Below are 22,890 nucleotides of genomic sequence, written 5' to 3'. Positions count from 1 at the left end.
CAACTGGTCTGTATCGGGAAATAACTAATTGGACATTGGATAGAGGTCTGGAAAGGCTTTCACTTCTAAGGATCCAAATTGTGCAAGAAACAGTTGCTGGAGTTGGAGATATCTAAATAGATTGTTGTTTGGGAGCTGAAATTGTATTTTTATGAAGTCAGAAGGCCAAAATTGTTATCATGAAGGATATCCCAGTAGTTTAAATCCTCCATGATGCCTACACTGCTGGATCAGAGACAATTTGCATAGTTTTAGTAACCTGTGATGCCCATTCTACTGGATGAGGAACAGTTTGGAAATGAGAGAGAGAGATTTCTTTGTGAGGAGAGTAGGAGAAATGTCTCCAGTATCAAAAGGGTAAAGTGCCTGTAAGGCCCCGTACACACGACCAGTTTCCTCGCAGAATTCAGCTTCCGACCGAGTTTCTGGCTGAATTCTGCCGAGAAACCCGGCCGTGTGTACACTTTCGGCCGAGGAAGCCGACGAGGACCTCGGCGAGGAAATAGAGAACATGTTCTCTATTTCCTCGTTGTTCTATGGGAGCTCTCGTCCCGCCGAGCTCCTCGGCGGCTTCAGGGCTGAACTGGCCGAGGAACTCGATGTGTTTGGCACGTCGAGTTCCGTGTGTACGAGGCCTAAGTTTTGCATACCATATTTCTTGCTGACACCAATTGCGGAAGAGAGTTCCACATCCTTACAGTGAAAAACCCCCAATGCAGCTTAAAGTGGAGGTTCACCCTCAAAAAAAATTCTGACATCACATGGAGTCGAGCCATCCTACCGACAGAATGCCGGTGTTTTTTTTTTCTCAGCACATACTTCGTTATCACGATTTTCACCTCACGGCAATCCCGCGGGAGTGGGCGTTCCCAAGCACTGCCTGTGATTGACAGGCTTCCGAACGGCGCATACTGCGCATCACAGGTTGCCAAAAAAAAACGAACGTCGGTGCGGCTCTATACGGCGCCTGCGCACTGACGTTCGGGTTCTGTCGGCAACCTGTGACGCGCAGTATGCGCCGTTCGGAAGCCTGTCAATCACAGGCAGTGCTTGGGAACGCCCACTCCCGCGGGATTGCCGTGAGGTGAAAATCGTGATAACGTGGTATGTGCTGAGAACAAAAAAAACACCGGCATTCTGTCGGTAGGATGGCTCGACTCCGTGTCATGTCAGAATTTTTTTTAAAGGGTGAACCTCCACTTTAAGGTAAACCGCAGTCTCATCGTGTGGCCCCATGTCTTCTTACACTCCCTGGGACTGAAAAGTTTCATACTTACGCTGGGATCAATGTTGAGATATTTGTATATTGCTGTCTTATCATATTTGTTTATCTATATGTACCTTTAAAGATGTAATATATATGTTTTCCATGAAATAATAAATGCCATATTTGCAGTTTATTCCATAAAATTTTCATTTGACCCAAGTGTTTCACCAATCTGTCTTAAAGGGACAAATCTTAGTGAATGGAGAAGAGGTTGAAGAAGCTGATGTTGCTGCAAAAAATGGGCGCATTTACACACTTGATGGTGTTCTCATTCCACCCTCTATATTGCCAATTCTGCCTCATAGATGTGATGAGAATACATATAAGATAATACTTGTAAGTATACTACTGGGATAATTAAACACTTATATTTATTTCAATATTGTGCTTGGCCACTCTACTACTTTTATTGGCAAATAAATTGAACTACGATTCATGTTTTCTCAAATCCATACATAAAATGAATACGAATTTATAACACAAGCCAACATTTTTTTTATTTTGGATAGAGTAGGGAAGAGTGAAAACCTCTATCAAATTTGTAATTATATTAATGTTTTATTGTGGAATTTCCGTTCACTTTCTGTTTTGTACACTCAATAGTAAGGGGACATTTCTCCAAAGGTAAATCCCCCTCCTAGACAATTTTTAATAGGGACAAGTGTCTCCATTGGAAGGTTTCCCATCTATTTCTGTTCTGGTGCCAACTGAAAATCTTGGTTCCACTCCCACTTTCATCACTTGATGGTGGTGACCAGGGAAAATAGGAAGGGTGAAGCTCCATAACATTAAGACAGTAATAAAAACCTGACAGGTTACTAACCACTACCTGCTCTATCCAAAATTAAAATAACAAAACAAAACTAAAATGACTATTAGCTGGATTCAGAGAGATTTCGGCGGGCGTTGCGTATCTCAGATACACTACGCCGCTGTAAGTTAGAGCAGCAGGCCCTGTATTCACAAAGAACTTACGGCGGCGTAGTGTAACTGGGCCGGCGTAAGCCCGCCTAATTCAAATGTGTAAGATGTGAGCGTGTTGTATGTAAATTCATTGTGACCCCACGTAAATTACGTTTTTTACTAACGGCGCATGCGCCGTCCGTGGACGTATCCCAGTGCGCATGCTCCAAATTACGCCGCAAAGACTCATTGGTTTCGACGTGAACGTAACTTACGCCCAACCCCATTCACGGACGACTTACGCAAACAACGTAAAACGTGAAATATTTGACGCGGTCACAACGTCCATACTTAACATTGGCTGAGCCATCTTTTTGGTGGTTTATCTTTACGCCTGAAAACGCCTTACGTAAACGGCGTATCTTTACTGCGACGGCCGGGTGCATGTTCGTGAATAGGCGTATCTAGCTGATTTACATATTCTAGGCGTAAATCAGCGTACACGCCCCTAGCGGCCAGCGTAAATAGGCAGCTAAGATACGACAGCGTAGGAGACTTACGCCGGTCGTATCTTAGCAATATTTAAGCGTATCTCAGTTTGAGAATACGCTTAAATATACGACGGCAGGGATTCGGACTTACGACGGCGTATCTACTGATACGCCCGTCGTAAGTCTTCATGAATCTGGCCCTATGTAACTATGTAGATAAAGAGACAGTCCATATGAAGGCTAACCAACCTGCACTTGGTAGCTATCAGCTCATTCTTTAAAAGGTCTGGCTATATAGGTCTGGTCTATGTATATTGCCCTTTACCTCCACAAAACACTGGGACATCCAATTAAGCTTTGCCACTATTGGGATACTTCGACTTGTGCAGCACTGATATTTTGAATAATTACACAATTGCCACATGCATACCTTACCCCCTTTTTGATTACCCCCTTTTTGATTTCTGAATAGAAAAAAAATCATATGGGGAATTAATTTACTCACCATGGACAAGTAAGGCCCCGTACACACGACCAAACATGTATGCTGAAACTGGTCCGCGGACCAGTTTCAGCATACATGTTTGGTCGTGTGTAGGCGCGAGCGGGCAGATTTCCAGCAAACATTTGCCCGCCGGGCCTTTTCCCAGCAGACAAATATTCCTGGACGTGTTTTAAAACCGTCCGCTGGAATCCTGCCCGCTCGGACATGTACGGTCGTCAGTACAGACCTACCGTACATGTCCGAGCGCCCGCCGTCCCTCGCATGCGTCGAATGAGTTCGACGCATGAGTGGAAGCATTTAAATGGCAGGCCCGCCCACGTCGCCGTGTCATCACCGCGTCATCGCCGCGGCGACGACGCGGCCACGCCCCGCGTATTGTTTACGCGCGGACTTCTGTACGATGGTTAGTACAGCCATCGTACAGATCCCTCGGGCAGACATGTACGGTGAAAACGGTCCGACGGATCAGTTTCATCGTACATGTTTGCTCGTTAGTACCCGGCCTTATACTTAATTTTGCACATTTCCAGCCTTTTGAATAAATGGCAATATGTTGTTTTCCACTAGGGAACGTGTATCTCCTGTTCTTTGGTCCTCTTCAGTAAATGCCCAGAGGGATCAACAACAACAGTAAGAACCTTTATTTTTACATTTGATTGTTTTACATATCATACACTCGCAGAGCGTGAACTAATACAATTAATTTTTCCTTTCTTTGCAGTCGCTTTTTACACACAAATGTTTCTACCGAAATTCTATTATGGGGAGTGATTATCCCAGAATTGGCTGCTCTAGATACTGCAATGCCACTGTTCCAGTAAGTATGGGCTCAATGAATAACAAAGAGAAATCCTGCTACAAAACACCCTGGTCAGGATAGAAATGTAGGAACTGCCATTGCTTACTTGTTTTTGAAGGTACAAGTTCTTCTGTCTGTCTTCTATATTTTAGTGGGTCAATAGGCTCAATTCACAAAGCTTTAACACAAGGGGTGGGCAACCTTGGAGAGGTGGAGATTGACCTGATCCCCAGAGAAGAGATCAAAGATCACTAGGGTGCACCTTTTCTTTTTTGAGCTGCTTTCTGGTCTGGCTGGCTAGGCTGATCACTAGCAACTTTTATGTTTGATCTTTTTAAGAGCTACAATTATTAGCCTTTTTAACAAAACATTTCTTTACTGCACATTTAAAGTTACGTATAAAGCACAAATAATTACATTGGCCATTGGCCTTTTTTTACGTTATGCTCACTATATTTTAACTTGATCGCAGGTTCCTAAGTGTTGCAAAGGGTTCTTTGGCCCAGAATGCAAACCTTGCCCTGGTGGTTTCACCAACTCCTGCTTTGGAAATGGAGAGGTAAATATATTATATAGTGCCTAAATATATATATATATATAAAATGTATGTAAATATCTTATATATAATGAATAACACAATCACAGTCATAGATTAAAGAGGAACTGCAGTTTGCTCACATCATTTGTGATAAAAACACATTTGCCATTCTGAAGTTTCCCTCCAACCACTTTGCATATTATTTGATATATACTGTGATTCTGTACTTGCCAAAATGAAACAGAAATCTCCCTCCACTGAGTCTGGCTGCATCCATTTTAACTGTGGGCAGTTGAAGCTGCTGCCTGTTCACTTAGGTGATCCCTATTTGGGGGAAGTGACTGTTTATAGACCTTCGGGATATTATTATTGAGTTGTTAGTGGCGATGTGCTCATCTTTTGATATGTTTGTATGCCTGTTCACTTCCTTTGTAAACCCAGGAAGTGAACAGGTAGCAGCTTCAGCTGCCCACAGTTAAAATTATTGCAGCCAAACTCAGTGGAGGAAGATTTCTGCAGCATAGTTGGCAAGTGCAGTATAACAGTATATATAAAATAATATGCAAAGTGGTTGGAGGGAAGCTTCAGAATGGCAAACATGTTTTTATTACAAATTATGTGAGTAGACTCCTCTTAAATGGTATGTGTCCTCAATCCTCAAATGAACAAACATTTTTTTTCTTATTTTACAAACAATATTATCGTTGCTGTTAATTCTTTATCATTACACTTTACTTTACAGTTGTGCATAAATATTGTGTTTGATAGGCTTTCTTTTCTTCCCTACCACGTTTTAGTGTATGGATGGTATGACAGGCAGTGGCATATGTGTTTGTGATGAAGCATTCACTGGACCCGACTGTCGCCGTTGTAAGGACAGCAACATGTATGGACCTCGATGTGATACAAGTGAGATCTATATTGTGACTAGAAAACATTTAGCAGGAGTCTTAGGCCAGTTGCACACTGCTGTTCTGCTGTTTGGCCACAGCGCAGATGTACCTGCCTTTTTTTGTGCAGTTAAATCGCAGTTTCCTATAGACTTTCTATTAGATTGCGCATTTTTGGTGTGTTTTCTGAAAGCGCACCAAATATGTAGCATGCAGGACTTTTGGTGTCGTTTCAGAAAACGCACCAAAAATGCGTGATCTAATAGAAAGTCCATGAGAAACCACGGGTTAACCACACAAAAACCCATGTACAGCTAAGCTGAAGCCAAACCGCAGTGCAACAGTGTGAAACCGGCATTAGATAACCATAAACCGTATTGCCGATAGTGATTTGTTTTTAGAAAAAGCAGTGTTTATCTTCCAATGTTATGTCATACACATGGTATACAAAAGTTATTATTATGCTATGATTAATACATAATTGTACTGGAAATAAGTGTTGTTGCCATAGGGTTAGTTTGGGGTTAACTTGCTATAGTAAGTTGGTTTTCCTGCTATTTTTGGCTTTTTTTTATTGTTATGTACATTAGTTGCATGGCCAACATACAGTAGATGTTTTCTGGGCTAGTGTAGAAGTTACACCCTATGTTAATCACTTAGGGGCAGATCCACAGAGAAATAGATCGGCGCAGCGTATCAGAGATACGCTACGCCGCCGTACCTAACCTGGCGTAATTTCGAATCCTTAAAGATTTTGCGCCGTAAGTTACGGTGGCATAGTGTATCTCTGGCGGCGGATTCATTTAAATGAAGCGCGTCCCCGCGCCGAATGAACTGCGCATGCTCCGTTTCTAAATTTCCCGCCGTGCATTGCGTGAAATGACGTCGCAAGGACGTCATTTTTTAAACTTAGACGTGACGTACGTCCATCCCGATTCACGGACGACTTACGCAAAAAAAAGGAAAAATTCAAATTTAGACGCGGGAATGACGGCCATACTTAACATGGCAAGTCTAACTATACGCAACGAAATAGCAGCTTTAACTTTACGCCGGAAAAAGCCGACTACAGACGACATAAAAAAATGCGCCGGCCGCTCGTACGTTCGTGGATCGTCGGAAATAGCTAATTTGCATACCCGACGCTGAAAACGACGTGAACGCCACCCAGCGGACGCCGAAGAATTGCATCTTAGATCCGAAGGCGCACGAAGACGTACACCTGTCGGATCTAACCCAGAAGCCGTCGTATCTTGTTTTGAGGATTCAAAAACAATAATACGAGGTGGGAAATTTGAAAGTACGCCGGCGTATCAGTAGATACACCGGCGTACTCGCTCTGTGGATCTACCCCTTAACATTTACATGAACTACTATGGGCATTTAATGGATTAGCATTGTTACGTGGTTCTTTTATTTTGCAAAAATTTCTCTCCAGCAACAGTTGTTATAGGCTCAGCCCACCTAAGTTATACTTTCGAGATTGGTGAGCTGAGTCCTCCATTAGCTTCTTTTTCTTATCAGGGGGGCAAAGTCTTCATGCCTTCTTGGTTTTTTGGTTCACCTTCAAATCTTACTTGCCCTTTTGAATTCTTTGTATTATCAAAGAAATGTAAATACAACAAGGAGTTGTGATGCCCCATTATGGCCAATGTTGAGGTACAGGATCAGACACAAAGCTAATGAAGTCCTAAAAAAAGCCTTAACACCTTATCCTTAGCTTTTTCCAAAAACAAGAAATATACATTTTTGGGATACTAAACCTTGAAATGCATCTGTCACAAACCTGGAAAAGTCAAAATAAAAATATGATAAAATAATGCCTGTACAGAAATTACCAATAGTGCAAGCTGCACTACAAAATAGAGATGTAGGGGCCGCTATAGTGCTTTTGTAATCTCAATTTCTTATTTCTGACTATATTGCTAGATCCACTGAATGATTTGACATATGTTCTTCACTAAAGCTAACCTTTGCTTATCTGTTTAGCTAGACTTTTTGATGTCAGTATAAAGTTTATTGTAATAAGGAGGAAATGTCACGTGGATTTGATTACCATTTGGCATTGGGGCCCGTGAATTTTTTCTATAAACATGGTTCCAACATAAAGGGGAGACAACTTTCTAAAAAGACAGGAATAACAAGGATGTATGTTTGGACAGCCGCACTCTTGAACAATAGTTGTCTTTATTTAAAATAGGAACAGCACTAGAAGTCACAGCAATCGAACCTCGGACAGCTGACGCGTTTCACACTATATCTAGTGTTTAGTCATAGGATCTCTGTGGGGTGGATTACTGCCAAGGTCTCCACCTCTCCTTCCTAGACAACTTTCTAGTATAAGTCAGTTGGCCTGAACAGGTTACCAATTGTTTTTGTTAACTTGGTAAGTTAGATGTGTAATAAAATACTGTATAGAACTGCATGTTACTGATTGCTAATGTAATATAATGTCATCTGGTTTTAGAATGTAACTGTCTCCATGGAAGATGCAATAACCATATAGACAGTGATGGTAGTTGTCTGACCGCATCCTGTACCAGCGGATATACAGGAAGATTCTGTGATATGAAAACTACTCCCTGCGGACCCCTTGTAACCTACTGCCACGCTCATGCTGAATGTGAATATAGCAAAAAGACACCCAAGTACGTTGCTTCGTAATTGTTCAATGCAAAATACTATTCACATACTATATATGTCTCTTAAAATCATGTGTGTCTTTATTAGACATGTGCGATTCCGTTCGTAACAAATGGATTTTCGTACAAATTTTTTAGTATTCGTACATTCAGATCAATTCGAACATCCGAATAGCTGAAAGTACTAAAATAGGAAAAGTACGGAATTACGAATAAGCAAAATAACGAACAAGCGAAAATATTAACGTACGATTGGACGAAACACCGAAACAGCAAAAGAACGAAAATGACATCTATAACGAACGCTTTGCATTCCGTATTTTAAATCCTTTGTCTGTTCGTAATTTCGTATATTCGTATTTTCATTCGTATGTTTGTATTTTCATTTGTGTGTTTTGTAAACCCGTTACTTTGTCTGTTCGTAAATTTGTGTACTTGAATCATTTTTTTGAATGGGCACTGGGCAGTGTAGTTAGTGAGTGATGTATCTTACTTAATATCTTAGCTAATCAGCTTATCTCTTTTGTGCTGAGTCACATTGGACAGTGTAAAGCTTTGATTTTTTGGAAAACTTGCTCATTTTGAAGTTTGTTGGCAAAAAGTCAGACCGTGTGTACAGTGCTTAAGAGAAAGTCTATCTTAATATGGATTAGCCGTGTGTTGAAAATTAAACTAAAATACGAGATTGCGAATGACCGCACCGCAATGTATTTACGAAAGTACAAAATTACGAATCCATTAAACTAAAATGATTATCTAACAAAATTACAAATTTCGAATCAACGAAAAAAAATTAAACAGAATTACGAATCATTCAGTATCAACGAAAATAAAACTGGTCCGAATAGGAAAACTTGCGTCTTTCGAAATACAAACAGGTTCGAATAGGAAAACTTGCGTCTTACAAAATACGAATGGGTCCGAATAGGAAAACTTGCATCTTACGAAATTACGAATCTTTACGAATCTACGGAAGGAGACGAAACAAAAAAAAAACGTTTTTTTTTTTTGTTGTGCACATGTCTACTTTTTATTCTATATTGTACTTTTTGCTGATGTATATGTACTTTGAAGCAAATCGCCTTATTTCTGGGTTTCATTTTTGTTTTATGTGTTTTTCAGCTGTGTATGTAAACCAGGATTTGAAGGAGATGGATTTCACTGTAAAGAAACAAATCCTTGTCTTAATTCTGAAAATAGGCTTTGTAGTGTTAATGTAAGTTTATGATCACACTGTTACTTTTAGCTTTAACATGTATGTTGAATCTGTTGTATTCAGTTTTAAGCAATATACAGTGAAAACATGAGAGTGTCAGTCCATTTCCAAAGGATTTTTAAGTATACATTAAAACCATTATAATAATATCACAACGGCATGATAGGGTTTAGGTCTCTAAGGCATGGTTAAATAAGCATTTGAATGAATTTTTAATTAATCAGTAGTCCACTAGGAACAGAATCGTAAAAAGCAGGACAAATATGGCGTGAATATGTAGTGGTGCTACAGTTAGAGCCATAACCTCATATTACAGAATGTACAGATTAATTAAAGCAGGTTAGGAAAAGGATACAAGATACCTAAAGGCAAAATAGAAAAGGAGAGAAAGAGAATAAAAAAAAGGGGGTTGGCAGATGGATAAGGGTAAATATGGGGTAAAATGATTGGGGAGGCAAAAAAGATACATGAAGGCAAAATAGAAAAGGAGAGAAAGAGAAGGGGAAAAAGGGGGGTGTGGCAGAGGGATAAGGGTAAATATGGGGTAAAATGACAGGGGAGGCAATTTACACATGAGAGGGCCCCGGAGAAGCATTATCAAATTTATCTTCTACAATAACTTCAAAATCGGAGGAAAACCAGAAGTGCAACCATACGGTCCACATAATGGTGTGGGATTCTTTCTTATCAGCATCCCAGGCTATCATACATTCTAGGTGTTCGATCCTGTCCACTTTACTAGCCCAATCAGCTAAAGAGGGAACAGCCGATTGGCGCCAAGACCTAGCGACTACAGAACGGACAGCCATCAGAAAATGATGAAATTTCTTGATTTGCTTATAGGAGCCTGGCAACATAGACAGTATAGTTATGCGAGGTCAGTTTGGGAATTTGTCCCGAACAAGTTTGTCATAGAGGTGGAGAATTTTATCCTAAAAAGGGATAATGCGTGAAGCATGTGCCCCAGATGTGTGTCATGGTGCCAGGGGCCTGTGTAAACATCTCCAACACGTGCCAAGTACATTAGGATTGATATTATGTAGGATAGTAGGGTAGCGATACCACCTAGACACTTCAGCTTTTTCATTTTGCTCCTACATTTTTTTTTATGGATAAATGTAATGTATGAACCTGTTATGTCTGTGGGATGACATTGGTAAATTAAAAGACTGCATCATACAAAATGAAAAGTTTAGCTTGAGATGGGACAGTTTGTGTAAATTGGGGTACCTGCACACAGTAGTGATGTTTGAACCACAGTATTCCTGACCATAATTGTCCTGCATTTATTTTATGCGTATTTGCGTGTATATGAGTAAAATAAATTCTAGCTCTCGGAAATTGAATTTTAACCTCTTCTAATTAACATTTCACTCATATTTGCACACACAAACTAAAAAACAGAAATCTGATTGGCTGGTCAGTGTTTTAGGCATGTACGCACATGCCTAAAACACTGACCAGCCAATCAGATTTCTGTTTTTTTGTTTGTTACTTATCTATATGCAGCGCATGTTTATGGGCAGCAGTGTGCAAGAGGCTTAGCTGTACACCTTCCTGAGCCCTGGTTCTGCTCATTTCTGCTTTATGTCTGTTTTTACAAAATATGTACAGCTGAAATATTACTAGGGGATGGAAAGCAGGGAGGAGGTTTTGTGATGCATGACGTAACTGAATACAGTTAACACCAGACCCTAGTGTCTTACATTTATTATATTTTTATTGAAAGTACCTCACTCTGTTGCCCACCGATCTGATCCGGCCAGACAGAGGGGAACGGATACCCTTCCACTTGTTTTTGCCAGATTGGATCAGACCTGGAGGTGGCCTGGTGAAAGCGGGCACAAGTCTGTTTACATCCAGTGCTTCATAGAGGAGAACAAAGGGTCTGATTGGGTTCTCCTGAAAATGCCTATTCACCTTCTGCGGAATGTACACAGAGCTACGCATGCACAGCACAGTTTACATTCTGGCCCACTAACAGTGTGCTGGGATGAATGGGATGAATGCATTCCTGTGCAGGGGTCAGAATCATGTCATCCTGCAGCAGCCAATCAAACCTGACCGGCACCTGGAAGAACCCATGGAGAATATGCCAGTGCGGGCAAGGGGTTTTTGCGGGCTTTGGACCGCTCGAACTAATATAAGTATCTATGCTGCTGTTATCTGACTTCCTGCTATAGTGGGTTACAGTCATTCTCTATGGTCTCACTGTATGTAGGAATATAGCCACCCTCTCTTGCTCACTACCAAGATTGACTAAGGACTATGAGATGTGTAGTGTGCTTAGAGCAGTGCAGATGACTGCAACTAGCGTGCACTGCTCATTCCAAACAAACATAAAGTAGGGATGAAAAGGAAACGTCCAGGAGCTCATGGAGGATGTTACAAGAAGGCAGGAAAACACAGTAGAAACTAGGAAAATTTGTTCCTGAACAATTGATTACTGGGTCAATAAGTAAAGCCTCGCACACACGACCGGTTTTCTCAGCAAAAACAGCAAGAAAACTGCTTCTTGACGAGATTCCTTTTCGTGTGTACGAGGCATTCAGGTTTCTCGTCAGGAAATCTGGCCAGAATCTCGACGAGAAAAAAAGAGAACCTGCTCTCTTTTTTCTCGTCGAGATTCTTGTCGGCCTGTTTCCCGTCGAGAAACCCGAGAGTGTGTATACTTACCTGTCGCCGTGGAAACCCGCGCATGCTCGAAATGACTTTGACGCATGCGCAGTAGCTTCCACGGCATAGGTAGGGTGAAGCAAGATGGCGGCGACGGCATCAAATGTGACGAGTGCATGCTCGTCGTACGCGATGACGTCACCGCGTTCTTTCCTTTCAAGAGAACCGCAGTCTGTACACTTGGACGGCAAGAGTTTCTTGCCAAGAATCTCGTCAGGGAAAACGACGTGTTTTTCCTGACGAGATTCTCGGTCATGTGTACGAGGCCTAATGCATGTTTACCAGAAACCATGTATCAGAGGGACAGTGATTGAAAATATATTTTACAGGGACAAAGGCAAGTGAGTAAGTTTAAAGCTTCACTCTTATGTGTCTTCATGTCCTGTTGACCCTTGTTCCTCTTATTTCATTCCAACGCTTTACCAGAACAATGTGAAGGGAAATCTCCCCAGTGAAGTCATAAACAAGAATAGAAAAATCTGACAAAATTTGAAACAAAGAAAAAAATGTTTTGGCTGACAACACTATACAAATTATTTTAAGGCAACATGTAGGCAAATATGACATATCCTAACTTTAATACTGTCTGTAATGTGTGCCATGACAATGGTGTATCTATTCCTCACAGGCTGAGTGCATTCCATTGGGGTCAGGCGCTCACAAGTGTGTATGTCGGACGGGATGGACAGGCGATGGGCTGGACTGCTCAGAGATCAATAACTGCCTACTTGAAAACAAAGGAGGATGCCATGTTAATGCAACCTGTGTGTACATTGGCCCTGGGCAGGTAACTATATAAGAGTCAAGTGCCAGAATAACCTCTATCATGTGTGTCATAAAAATTATCTCTATATTTTGATAAAACATTTTTTATGTATACAGTATATTTTTTATCATTTATTTTTGTTTCCATAATTGTGATTTAGGGTTGAGTGTATATACACTAGATGTGTATATAACAGATATGGAACAAATGTTTATATCACTGTGCCTGATTTGATGCTATGCACGGAACTGCATGGAACTGCATGGAACTGCATCTGGTGTGAACTGGCCCTCAGTCCAGCAGTATTTAGTCCAAAATACTGCTATAGCTGGCAATGAGGCAGTGATTAAACAATATATTGCTGATTTTTTTTAATGCATGTTTTTTCATGTATATATTTATATCTATGCAATTACTGTAACCAGGTGGGTCCCAATAAATACACTAAATTAATAAATATTTAATACAGAGGGGTGACAGCACAGTGAACATAACTTACAGCTTTATTAAAACATATTACCGACCTTCACCATGCAGTGGAAATGGATATATGAGTGTCCAGGTACTAAATAGCTTCCCTATACAGCATATAACACATGAGATACTAAAAGGATGTAACCACTTATTAACCCTTACATATAGCATACTGTCTCTTTTAAAAAAGCAAGGTTTTTAGTTTGCATATATTGCAATACAGTACATGTTCCATCTGGCCAACTGCATCAAAGTGATCCCTATCTGGCCAGTCCCTACACTTACAGTATCTCCTTTTCCACTGCATGGTGCAGATCAGTAACTTAAAAAGGTAGGGTTGCCTGAAGTTGCTGTATTATATTTTGTTAAAGCTATAAGTTAGTTTTACTGTGCTTTAACCCCTCTGTATTATATACTGTATACTGTGTACATACTGTGTGTGTATATATATTGTGACAGGAAGTCAGGTAAATCTGGGGGTGTTGACACAGACGGGAGATACATTTCTGCCTTGTTTAGAAAATTCACCAATTACTATCGGGTGTCAGCTGCAGAAGTAGTCGGAAAGGTTTAGGGACGTTGGATAGCTTCAGCTGTTCAGAATGAGAAAATTAAGGCCTCTATAAGTTGTCCAGAGGATTACTACTCAATGCTGCATCCTAAAGCTTGTTGAGTTAAGGAGAGCAGTGAGCTGAGGAAGACTTCTGAAGGTGAAGTGGTAGTTGATATCTTTGCTGTGTGATAAGAAAATCAAAAAGACTATTGTTTTCTGCTGGAAGACCAGCAGTGTCTGCCCAGCAGTAGGCTGTGCCAGACTCCATAGGTAGGTTCCTGTGTTGTGAAGGTAGACGGCCCAAGTGGGCAGGGTTTATTTTGTTTATGCTGTTTTGATGCTTGCACTTGTTTCCAGCAATATGGAGGAATAAACCATAACCCTTGTTTTTCAACCACCCACGGCTGCCTCTCTGTATAATTCAGTGTGTAGTGAACCCACTCAGGAGGTCACACACCCCGCTACCGAGCTAACCCCTTACAATATATATATATATATATATATATATATATATATATATATATATTTTATTTTTTTTCATGTGTTTTCCTGGCTTTCCATTTAACTGCACTGCAATTGTACAAATGTACACTTGTGAATATTGCCTAAACATTTGCAATTGCCTACAACTTTTACAATCCATTGTCCCCAAAATGTGCTGTTTATAAATAGTACCTAAAGTAGACTTGCTGTCAAATCTCTCCATGTTGCATTAACATTTATGTAAAACCAACAACTAAAATACATTAGAACACATTAATGCAATTTTTTAACATGGTTTACCATCTTTTTAAATCTGCTAATACCTGGTGATCCTGCCATGATGGTCCTTGTTCAAGCACTTCATACTATGAGCTGACAATAGCCTATCAATTGTGCCTCTAAAGCCTGCCATAGATGGTTTAAATCTCAGCTGTTTCAGCAGGGACTGACCGAGATGCAAACCATCTATGGGCAGGCTGATTGTCAAGTCCATCGATCAGTCCATCTATCGACTTGGGCACAACCAGCATGTCAGATTTTTACATGCGATTATTGCCAACGGCTATAACCACTAGCAATAATCTCTTTTTCCTCTCAGCAGGGATGGCTCCCTGCAACCCGTGGCTGCAGGAAAGAAAATCGCATCATGTATGGCCTGCCTTAGTTGTCACTCTGTCACATGTGCTCCTGGTGAAGTCTACATAGTTCACTGTTGCCATTAGCAAAAAGCTGGTTCAAAGTAGTGTCTGAAAGAGGTTGAAGGAGATCAGGGAGAAAAAATACTGCTTGGACCTTGATGAAGGGGACATACCCTGAAAACTTGTCCTGAAATATTGTATGTTATTGCAAATAAAAAAGTATCACAGACAGTACTCAATTGTTTCTGTCGCAAATGCACTAATGGTGCCGTAGTTTATGATACCCAGTGTTTTACCTAACTACATGGCATCCAGCTTTGGAGTAACATGAATTTTAAAGCGGTAGTAAAGACTAAAATAAAAAACAAAAACTTTTCCCTGTAAAACAAAGTCATAATGTGCTAGTATGCATCGCATACTAGCACAATTATGAAAGACTTACCCCAAAATGAAGCCCTGCAGCGGCACGCTGTCACCGCTGACAGGGCTTCTATCTTTACAAGGTCTTTCTTCCGGGCTCAGGGGCTGCAGCCGTTTGACCGGCTGAGCCACGATAAAGTCGCTTCCACACATGCGCACGGGAGGCACGATCGCAGCACAGCGCTCTTGAGGCGCAGCATACTCAGCATGCTGTCCTTTCAGAGCGCAGTGCACATACACCGGTGACGTCACCAGCTGCAGAGCTAGAGAATATGTCCTAAACAGTGAACATTTACCACATAAAGCTACAGGTAAGCTTTATTATACTGTAAGCTTACCTGTAGGTACAAATAAATAAAAAAAAGTTTACTATCTCTTTAAACCTATCTTGTTATTGATATATAGATTGGCTTTTACACCACCTGGTACTATATCTATTTTACCAACTGTTATTGGTAATAATGCATGCCTAAAATGCTAGTTTCTTCCTCAACACTGATGATAGGATGACTCCTTATTGCAGCTAAAATAAGCACCAATTACTTTGAGTCGTTTTTTTTTTTTTTTTTACAGAAGATGTATATAAATATTTTTCATACAGACATTTGATAATTATTAAAATGTATGTACTGTGTTTTCATCTTTCAACAGAGTGACTGTGAGTGTAATAAGGGATTCCGGGGTGATGGAATTCAGTGTGAGGCTGTGAATACTTGTTTAGAAGAGAAGGACAAGTGCCATGCTCTGGTAAGTGTGGAGGCCAGTACTGAGAGAACATGACATTGTTGGTCTTTTTCTGAAAATACTAGCACCCTGGCTGGCTCTGGCTTAAATACTTTCTGAGTTAATCCCAGGACAAGCATTTAGAAAAGAATGGAAAGTCAGAACCCCTAATCGTTATACTGGTTTCAGTGACTCCAAAAGTTTTGAGGCCTTTTGATCCGCACAACAGCCAGGCAACTAGAACTTTCAGAAGTAGGGGTAAGCATTGGCAACCTTTGTTGAAGCATAGCTCCAAACTGTCCCTGATTACGAGGGACTGTCCCTGATTTGGACCAATGTCCCTCTGTCCCTTATTCCTCCTCGCTTGTCCCTCATTTTGGTCTGATCTATATGATGTAACTAAAATGCACTTTTGATCTATCAAAAAGTGTTTGCCAGTGCTAACCCTTTCATCTGATTTCTAAATTGCTGCAATATAAAGGAATAGTAGTGGTAAAAAAAGCACTTGTGGGTTTAACCAGTCTTTTATTTTTTGTACAATTCTGCTTTAAGGGGGCGTGACAAGGGGTGTGTCCTATACCTGCAAACTTTTGCTGACAGGTGTCCCTCATTCACATCTCAAAAAGTTGGGAGGTATGATGAAGGACTGGTCATTTAACAGGCTTCTCAGTTGTTTCTTGCTAAAGACGACTGGGCGTATAAAATGACCCCCTAATTTTCCAGCTAAAATTTTGGTTTTGGGATATATTCGCCGTATAAGACGACCCCCTTCCTACTAGTCTGTCTGGAAGCTGAGGGGTAGCCAGAACAACCGCTGACATGAACAGGCTTTATTCAGATTTTTTCAAATCTCACTGTGCCATTACATGCCTCACTGTGCCATTGCATGCCTCACTGTGCTTATTGCATGCCTCACTGTGCTCATTGCATGCCTCACTGTGCTCATTGCATGCCTCACTGTGCTCATTGCATGCCTCACTGTGCCATTGCATGCCTCACTGTGCTCATTGCATGCCTCACTGTGCTCATTGCATGCCTCACTGTGCCATTGCATACCTCACCTACCTTATCCCTGACATGCAAAGTCTCAGTCAGATTGCGGGCGTCCATTGTTCAAAAGCCATGCCTCCTCCTCGTGTTGTTCCGTGATAGGCGGAACACTCAGTTTCCCAGCAGAGCCTGTGTTCAGTGTTCCGCCTATCATGGATGTCCTCTCATCCGAGGCCGAGGATGAGAAGACATCCGTTATAGGCGGAACACTGAACAGAGACTCTGCTGGGAAACTGAGTGTTCTGCCTATCACGGAACAGCACAAGGAGGAGGCGCAGCTTTTGAACAATGGACGCCGGCAATCTGACTGAGAATCTGCATACAGGTACCGGCGTATAAGACGACCCCCGAGTTTTGAGGCATATTGTTAAGTAGAAAAGGTTGTCTTATACGCCGGAAAATACGGTATTTAAGGTACAGTATTGTGCAATTAATTGTCAGCCAAACTATCACACTGAAACTAACACTGAAAATTGAGTAATGGTCTGGTAATTAAGGGGCAGGGCCGATCCGCCCTATAGGCTCACTATGCAAGCCGCTTAGGGCCCCGCAAAGCTGCGGAGGGCCCCCCAAATTACTAGAGGCCCCGCCTGGTGAGAGGTAATTTTCGGTCCCTCACCTCGCTTCTCAACTCACTGGCTGCATGGGAGAAGAGGTAAGAAGTCAGCACCCCCGCTTCTCACTTTAATGTAAGATGTAATTTCCAACAGCAGAACACCCCCTCCCCCCGCTTCTCAACTTTAATCTTTAATGTGACATGTCATTTTGCTTAGGGCCCCAGGGAGGTCAGGATCGGCACTGTTAAGGGGGTATAACATGCTTGTATTAGGTGGATAAATTATAAGTCAAGAGACATAAAACCGTCTGAAATTTTGTATGACATATTTTTACACCTACCTTTCTGTTTTAGGCCACGTGTAAAAAAGCAATCTCGGGATTCTGGGAGTGTGTGTGCAATGAAGGATATCAAGGAGATGGGAAAATATGTTATGGTAATGTTGCAGATGTAAGTATCACCACAATCTGATCACACAACCTCAGAAAAGGTTGAATATTGTTACATTAACCAGTCTCAAGCAGTGATTGATTGATTTATATTAAACATTTTTATAATTACATTTCTAGGTGATCGCCTCACTCCCAGAAGGTTCAGAATTTCATAAATGGACTGAAGTAAGTATTAGATGCTTGAATAATTCTCAAAATGTTCAGAGTTTTATAGGCAGGGGAAGTCATAAATATCGTGGACGCCAAGTACAAAAAGCAATAAACATTCCTTATAATAAGCTTTGTGAGCCATATTAGTGTTTAGTACAGTATTTATGGCTAATTAACTTCAAAATTTGCAACCTAAAGATGACCTCCACAAGCATACAGCTAAATACACAGATCTAATACATATCTGGGAGATGTATTATCCTGATATTTACAAAGCCCTGCCCCACAGCACAGCCCTGTCTAGCGGAAGAGAGGACCTGATCTTGCTCTGCTGCAGTTTTATCTTCACTAACAGGTCTCCTCTGCACCCTACACTATGGCCAGACAATGAAGGGAGAGGCAGCACACTGATGACCTCATCTCTCTGCTCACTCCACCTATCAGCATGCTTCTTGCACTACAGCATACCTGACAGGCTCCTTGTGCTTCTTCTCCCTCCCCCTCTATGAGCTCTGTTGTACAGGGACTACAAGAGGCCGATGCCAAGTAAAATTCAGGTATCTGCACTGCTAGCTTTAAAAAATAAATGTAAGAATTTATTGGTGATTGCGTGGCTTCATTATTTTTGCCTTTTTTGTCTTCCTAGATTCCAGGTTTAAAGTATAAGTTCAGCTTTGGGAACGTGTTACATGCTCCACCAGTTTTTAGGGTGGAACATGTAACATGTTCCCACTCCTGCAGCGACTTGGTGGTCTGGGCTCTCGCTGTGACAGCAATGCGGGGAGAAGTTCCCTTACAAGCTGTCACTTTCTGAAAAGAAATCACACGACCGCATCATTCATTCTCAGTTCTGTAAATGAACTACTGTTGAGTACTGTGGTAGTTTATTGAGTCTTCCTGTCTTCCTGTCAATGTGAAAGGATGTACAGGGCAGACAGCTCAAACTGACAGTCTGCAGGAGACCTGCATGGCATCAGTAATCTGTGGATTGCTGGTGCAATGCATTCCAGGCTCCTAAAAAAATAAAACTGTAAATTTACTTTTTTTTACCTGCAAAAAAATTAGCATTTACAGTTTTTTTTTTTTTTTTTTTAAGGCGAACATGTCCTTTAAGTCTCTGCAGAACATAACTTTATTTTAGTCAACAGATACAGTAATCGTGAATTATCACCCAAAACAAAAAAAAAAGACTGTAGGCTTAATAATGTATTAATGCATGTACTAAGAAATGGAGGTATTCCTTCACAGATACCAATCAATTTTCTTGTTTAATTTCCTTGAGATTTACCTTCAACTATGTAGTGCAAGGGCCTGCCTGATTGCATAGAAATTTTAATTGTTTAGGTTTGACCTCATATTATATGGTTTTGATAAATTGTACAAGAAAATTGTATAATGTATGGTCAGCCTTCAACATTCAGGGCAGGTTCGATGCTACTTATGCCCCGTACACACGATCGGAATTTCCGATGGACAAAATTAAGACTGACTTTTTCCATCGGAAATTCCGATAGTGTGTATGCCCCATCGGACGTTTTCATCGAAAATTCTGAGGAATTCCATCGGAGTTTAGATAGAGAACATGTTCTCTTTTACTCCGTTGGAATTCTGTCGGAATTCCGATATGATTTTGGCCGGGGCATTTGTGTCTCAGGCCCCGTACACACGTCCGAGGAACTCGACGGGCAAAACACATCGTTTTGCTCGTCGAGTTCATTGTGAAGCCACCGAGGATCTCAGCGAGCCAAGTTTCTCCGTTGACTAACGAGGAAATAGAGAACATGTTCTCTATTTGGCCCGAGATCCTCGTCGGTTTCCTCGGCCGAAAGTGTACCCACGGCCGGGTTTCTCGGCAGAATAGGCTCCGATCGAGTTTCTGGCTGAATTCTGCCGAGAAACTCGGTTGTGTGTACGGGGCCTCAGTCAAAGTAACTCCAGTTTTCAATAATAACAAAATAATACTAATGTGTAAGTTGGTTATATCCACGCTACAGAGAAATAATTTTCTGCTGCCTCCCCTCTGAGTCCCTGACCCAGGGCTAGTGTTTAGGCAAATATTCTAGTGATGGCGTGTGTGGCGCTGCCTGCCACTTCGTGATCAAAATGATACATTTGGGTATCAGTGCTGTGACTTATAAGTGTATAAGTGAGTGTTATCAGTGTGTACTCCCATCAACCGGAAGTGACGTTCAGCGTGTGTGATGGTTGCACTGACGCGTTTCGTCGTGTGACTTTTTCAAAGACACTTACTTCACGCTTATTACCCCTGCAGGGGTATCTGGATTTGGTGAGTGGGGAGCCAGGAGGGGGTGCACAGAAGTCACCCTGATCTGCAATAGCTAAAGAAGATATCCACAAAAGTTACACTGCATTGTTTTGACCATGCTGTTTTGATTGTTGGGAGAATACTATCTGATTCAATCAGTATCTCTTTAAAGTGTACTCACCATATCCAGCAGGGACTTGCTGTAAGGGGTGGGATATATGTCTTGTTAGTGGAATAATACAGAAGACACTTACATTGAACTTATTATACCATGGATGTTTGCCCACTATTGGACTGGCTCTTTTGAATAGTTGTTTTGAGTAGATGTTTTTCGTCTTTGCAAGATTAACAAGTTTTTTTCACTGCACATTAATTATCACAAGTTTATATTGCATAGCAACTATCTGTTTAAATCACTTATTCACGCTAGTGAGTGAATACTTGGCAAACAGGGGTTGATCTACATGATTATATTATTAGCACCCGCACAGGCCATACACAAGGGCCACACTCCCATTATAGGGAATTAAGAAGTAAATTGCAAGTTTTTGAACATATTCATTTTTGTCACCAGGGCTGATTCGCCCGTTGTTGTGTGTCCCCTTAGCTGGGACTACACACTGATAACACTCACTTATACAGTTATAAGTCACAGCACTGATAGCCACATTTATCACTTTGATCACGAAGTGGCAGGCAGTGCCACACACCCCATCACTAGAATATTTACAATAATACTAATGGCCAATTATATAGAGACACAGATCCACACACATTGCTATGTTTCTTTCACAGTGAAAAAAGGCACATACCTGTCCCGTTAAGATAAACCTCCTACAGGGTTAATAAGGGCATTGTACAACGCCTCATTACACGTGAAAAAAGGTGATGGTGTCTGCGCTGTGTAACAGAGACAAGGGGGGGAGGGGGAGGGGGAGGGGAAAGGAGATAGATAATGTGACTATAATACACTCTATGGGCCAGATTCACAAAGAGATACGACGGTGTATCTACAGATACACCATCGTATCTCTGAATTACACTGGTCCTATCTATGCGCCTGATTCTAAGGCCCCATACACACGAGAGAATTTATCCGCGGATACGGTCCAGCGGACCGTTTCCACGGATAAATCCTCTCAAAGATTTCCGCAGATTTCTATGCGATGGAGTGTACACACCATCGCATTGAAATCCGCGCGGAAATCCTCTGGCGATGACGTGTCGCGCCGTCGCCGCGATTATGACGCGGCGACGCTGTCATATAAGGAATTCCACGCATGCGTCAAATCATTACGACGCGTGCGGGGAATCCCTTTGGACGGATGGATCCGGTAAGTCTGTACAGACGAGCGGATCCATCCGTTGGAATGGATTCCAGCAGATGGATTTGTTGTGCATGTCAGCAAATATCCGATCTGCTGGAATCCATCCCAGAGGAGACTTCTCCGCGGAAACAGATCCGCTGGCGTGTACACACCATAGGATCTATCCGCAGAAACCCATTTGCTGGGATTTATCTGCGGATGGATTCTATCGTGTGTATGGGGCCATAGAATCAGTTACGCATAGATAGGGCTAGATCCGACAGTGTTACAATGTGTTACACTGTCGGATCTTTTTTTAAATTTAAAAATGGCGCCGGGGGCGTTCCAGCTGATTTACGATAAATAATATGTAAATCAGCTAGAAACGCAAATTCACGAACGTACGGGGACCCGTCGCAGTGTTCTTACGTCGTTTCCGTAGCGGTTTACCGTCGTATACTTACCCCTTCTTTTATCAGCCAATGTTAAGTATAGCCGGCGTTCCCGCGTCGAATTTGAATTTTCCTACGTCGTTTGCGTACGCCGATTCACGAACACGCGCGTTGCAAGTCCCGCTCACGTCGCAACCACTGACGTCCTAGTGTCGTCAGTGGGAGCAATGCACGCCGGGAAATTCCCCGGATGGCGCCTGCGCATTTAAATCGGCGCGGGAACGTGCCTGATTTAAATAGTACACTCCCCTAGCCACGGAATTTGAATTCCGCCGGGGGAGTTAGGATCCGCCGTCGCAAGTTTGGAGGTAAGTTGTTTGTGAATTAGCCACTTGCCTCCTAAACTTGCGGGAGCGGATCTTAATTCACGTAGATCGAGCGGATCTATAGATCTGCTGCGCTACGTGAATCTGGCCCACAATGCATAAAAAAGTGTCTATATAGACTACCAAATATTACAGATCTCTGCCTGGATCGATAAGTGAAACAAATATCTCAGAAAAACATAAATTACAATAAAGTGAATACCACACTATACACAAACAAATAAATAATGCATAAATATATAGACTTAGTGTAATAAATAATCCCTTGATGAAGTCACGTGATGTGACGATGCGCGTCGGGATTGGAGCACTAGACCCAGCACTCTGACGGCAGGCATTTGAGTCAC

The 22,890-nt window shown here is 41.7% G+C and overlaps 1 protein-coding gene across 1 annotated transcript in view; it reads left to right on the top strand.

Moving 5' to 3' along the window:
- Positions 1-22,890, top strand: part of STAB2 (stabilin 2) — a 218,364-nt gene that overhangs the window by 81,393 nt on the left and 114,081 nt on the right. Inside the window, exons 18-28 of the mRNA XM_040344273.1 lie at positions 1,451-1,603; positions 3,734-3,796; positions 3,888-3,983; positions 4,438-4,524; positions 5,301-5,412; positions 7,861-8,041; positions 9,158-9,251; positions 12,556-12,714; positions 15,913-16,008; positions 17,945-18,040; positions 18,160-18,207. Coding sequence (XP_040200207.1) covers positions 1,451-1,603; positions 3,734-3,796; positions 3,888-3,983; positions 4,438-4,524; positions 5,301-5,412; positions 7,861-8,041; positions 9,158-9,251; positions 12,556-12,714; positions 15,913-16,008; positions 17,945-18,040; positions 18,160-18,207 — 1,185 coding nt within the window. The remainder of the gene's footprint in view (positions 1-1,450; positions 1,604-3,733; positions 3,797-3,887; positions 3,984-4,437; positions 4,525-5,300; positions 5,413-7,860; positions 8,042-9,157; positions 9,252-12,555; positions 12,715-15,912; positions 16,009-17,944; positions 18,041-18,159; positions 18,208-22,890) is intronic.

The sequence above is a fragment of the Rana temporaria genome, chromosome 3 (genome assembly GCF_905171775.1).
Source record: "Rana temporaria chromosome 3, aRanTem1.1, whole genome shotgun sequence".
NCBI lineage: Eukaryota > Metazoa > Chordata > Amphibia > Anura > Ranidae > Rana > Rana temporaria.
This window is presented reverse-complemented; position numbering and strand designations above follow the sequence as displayed.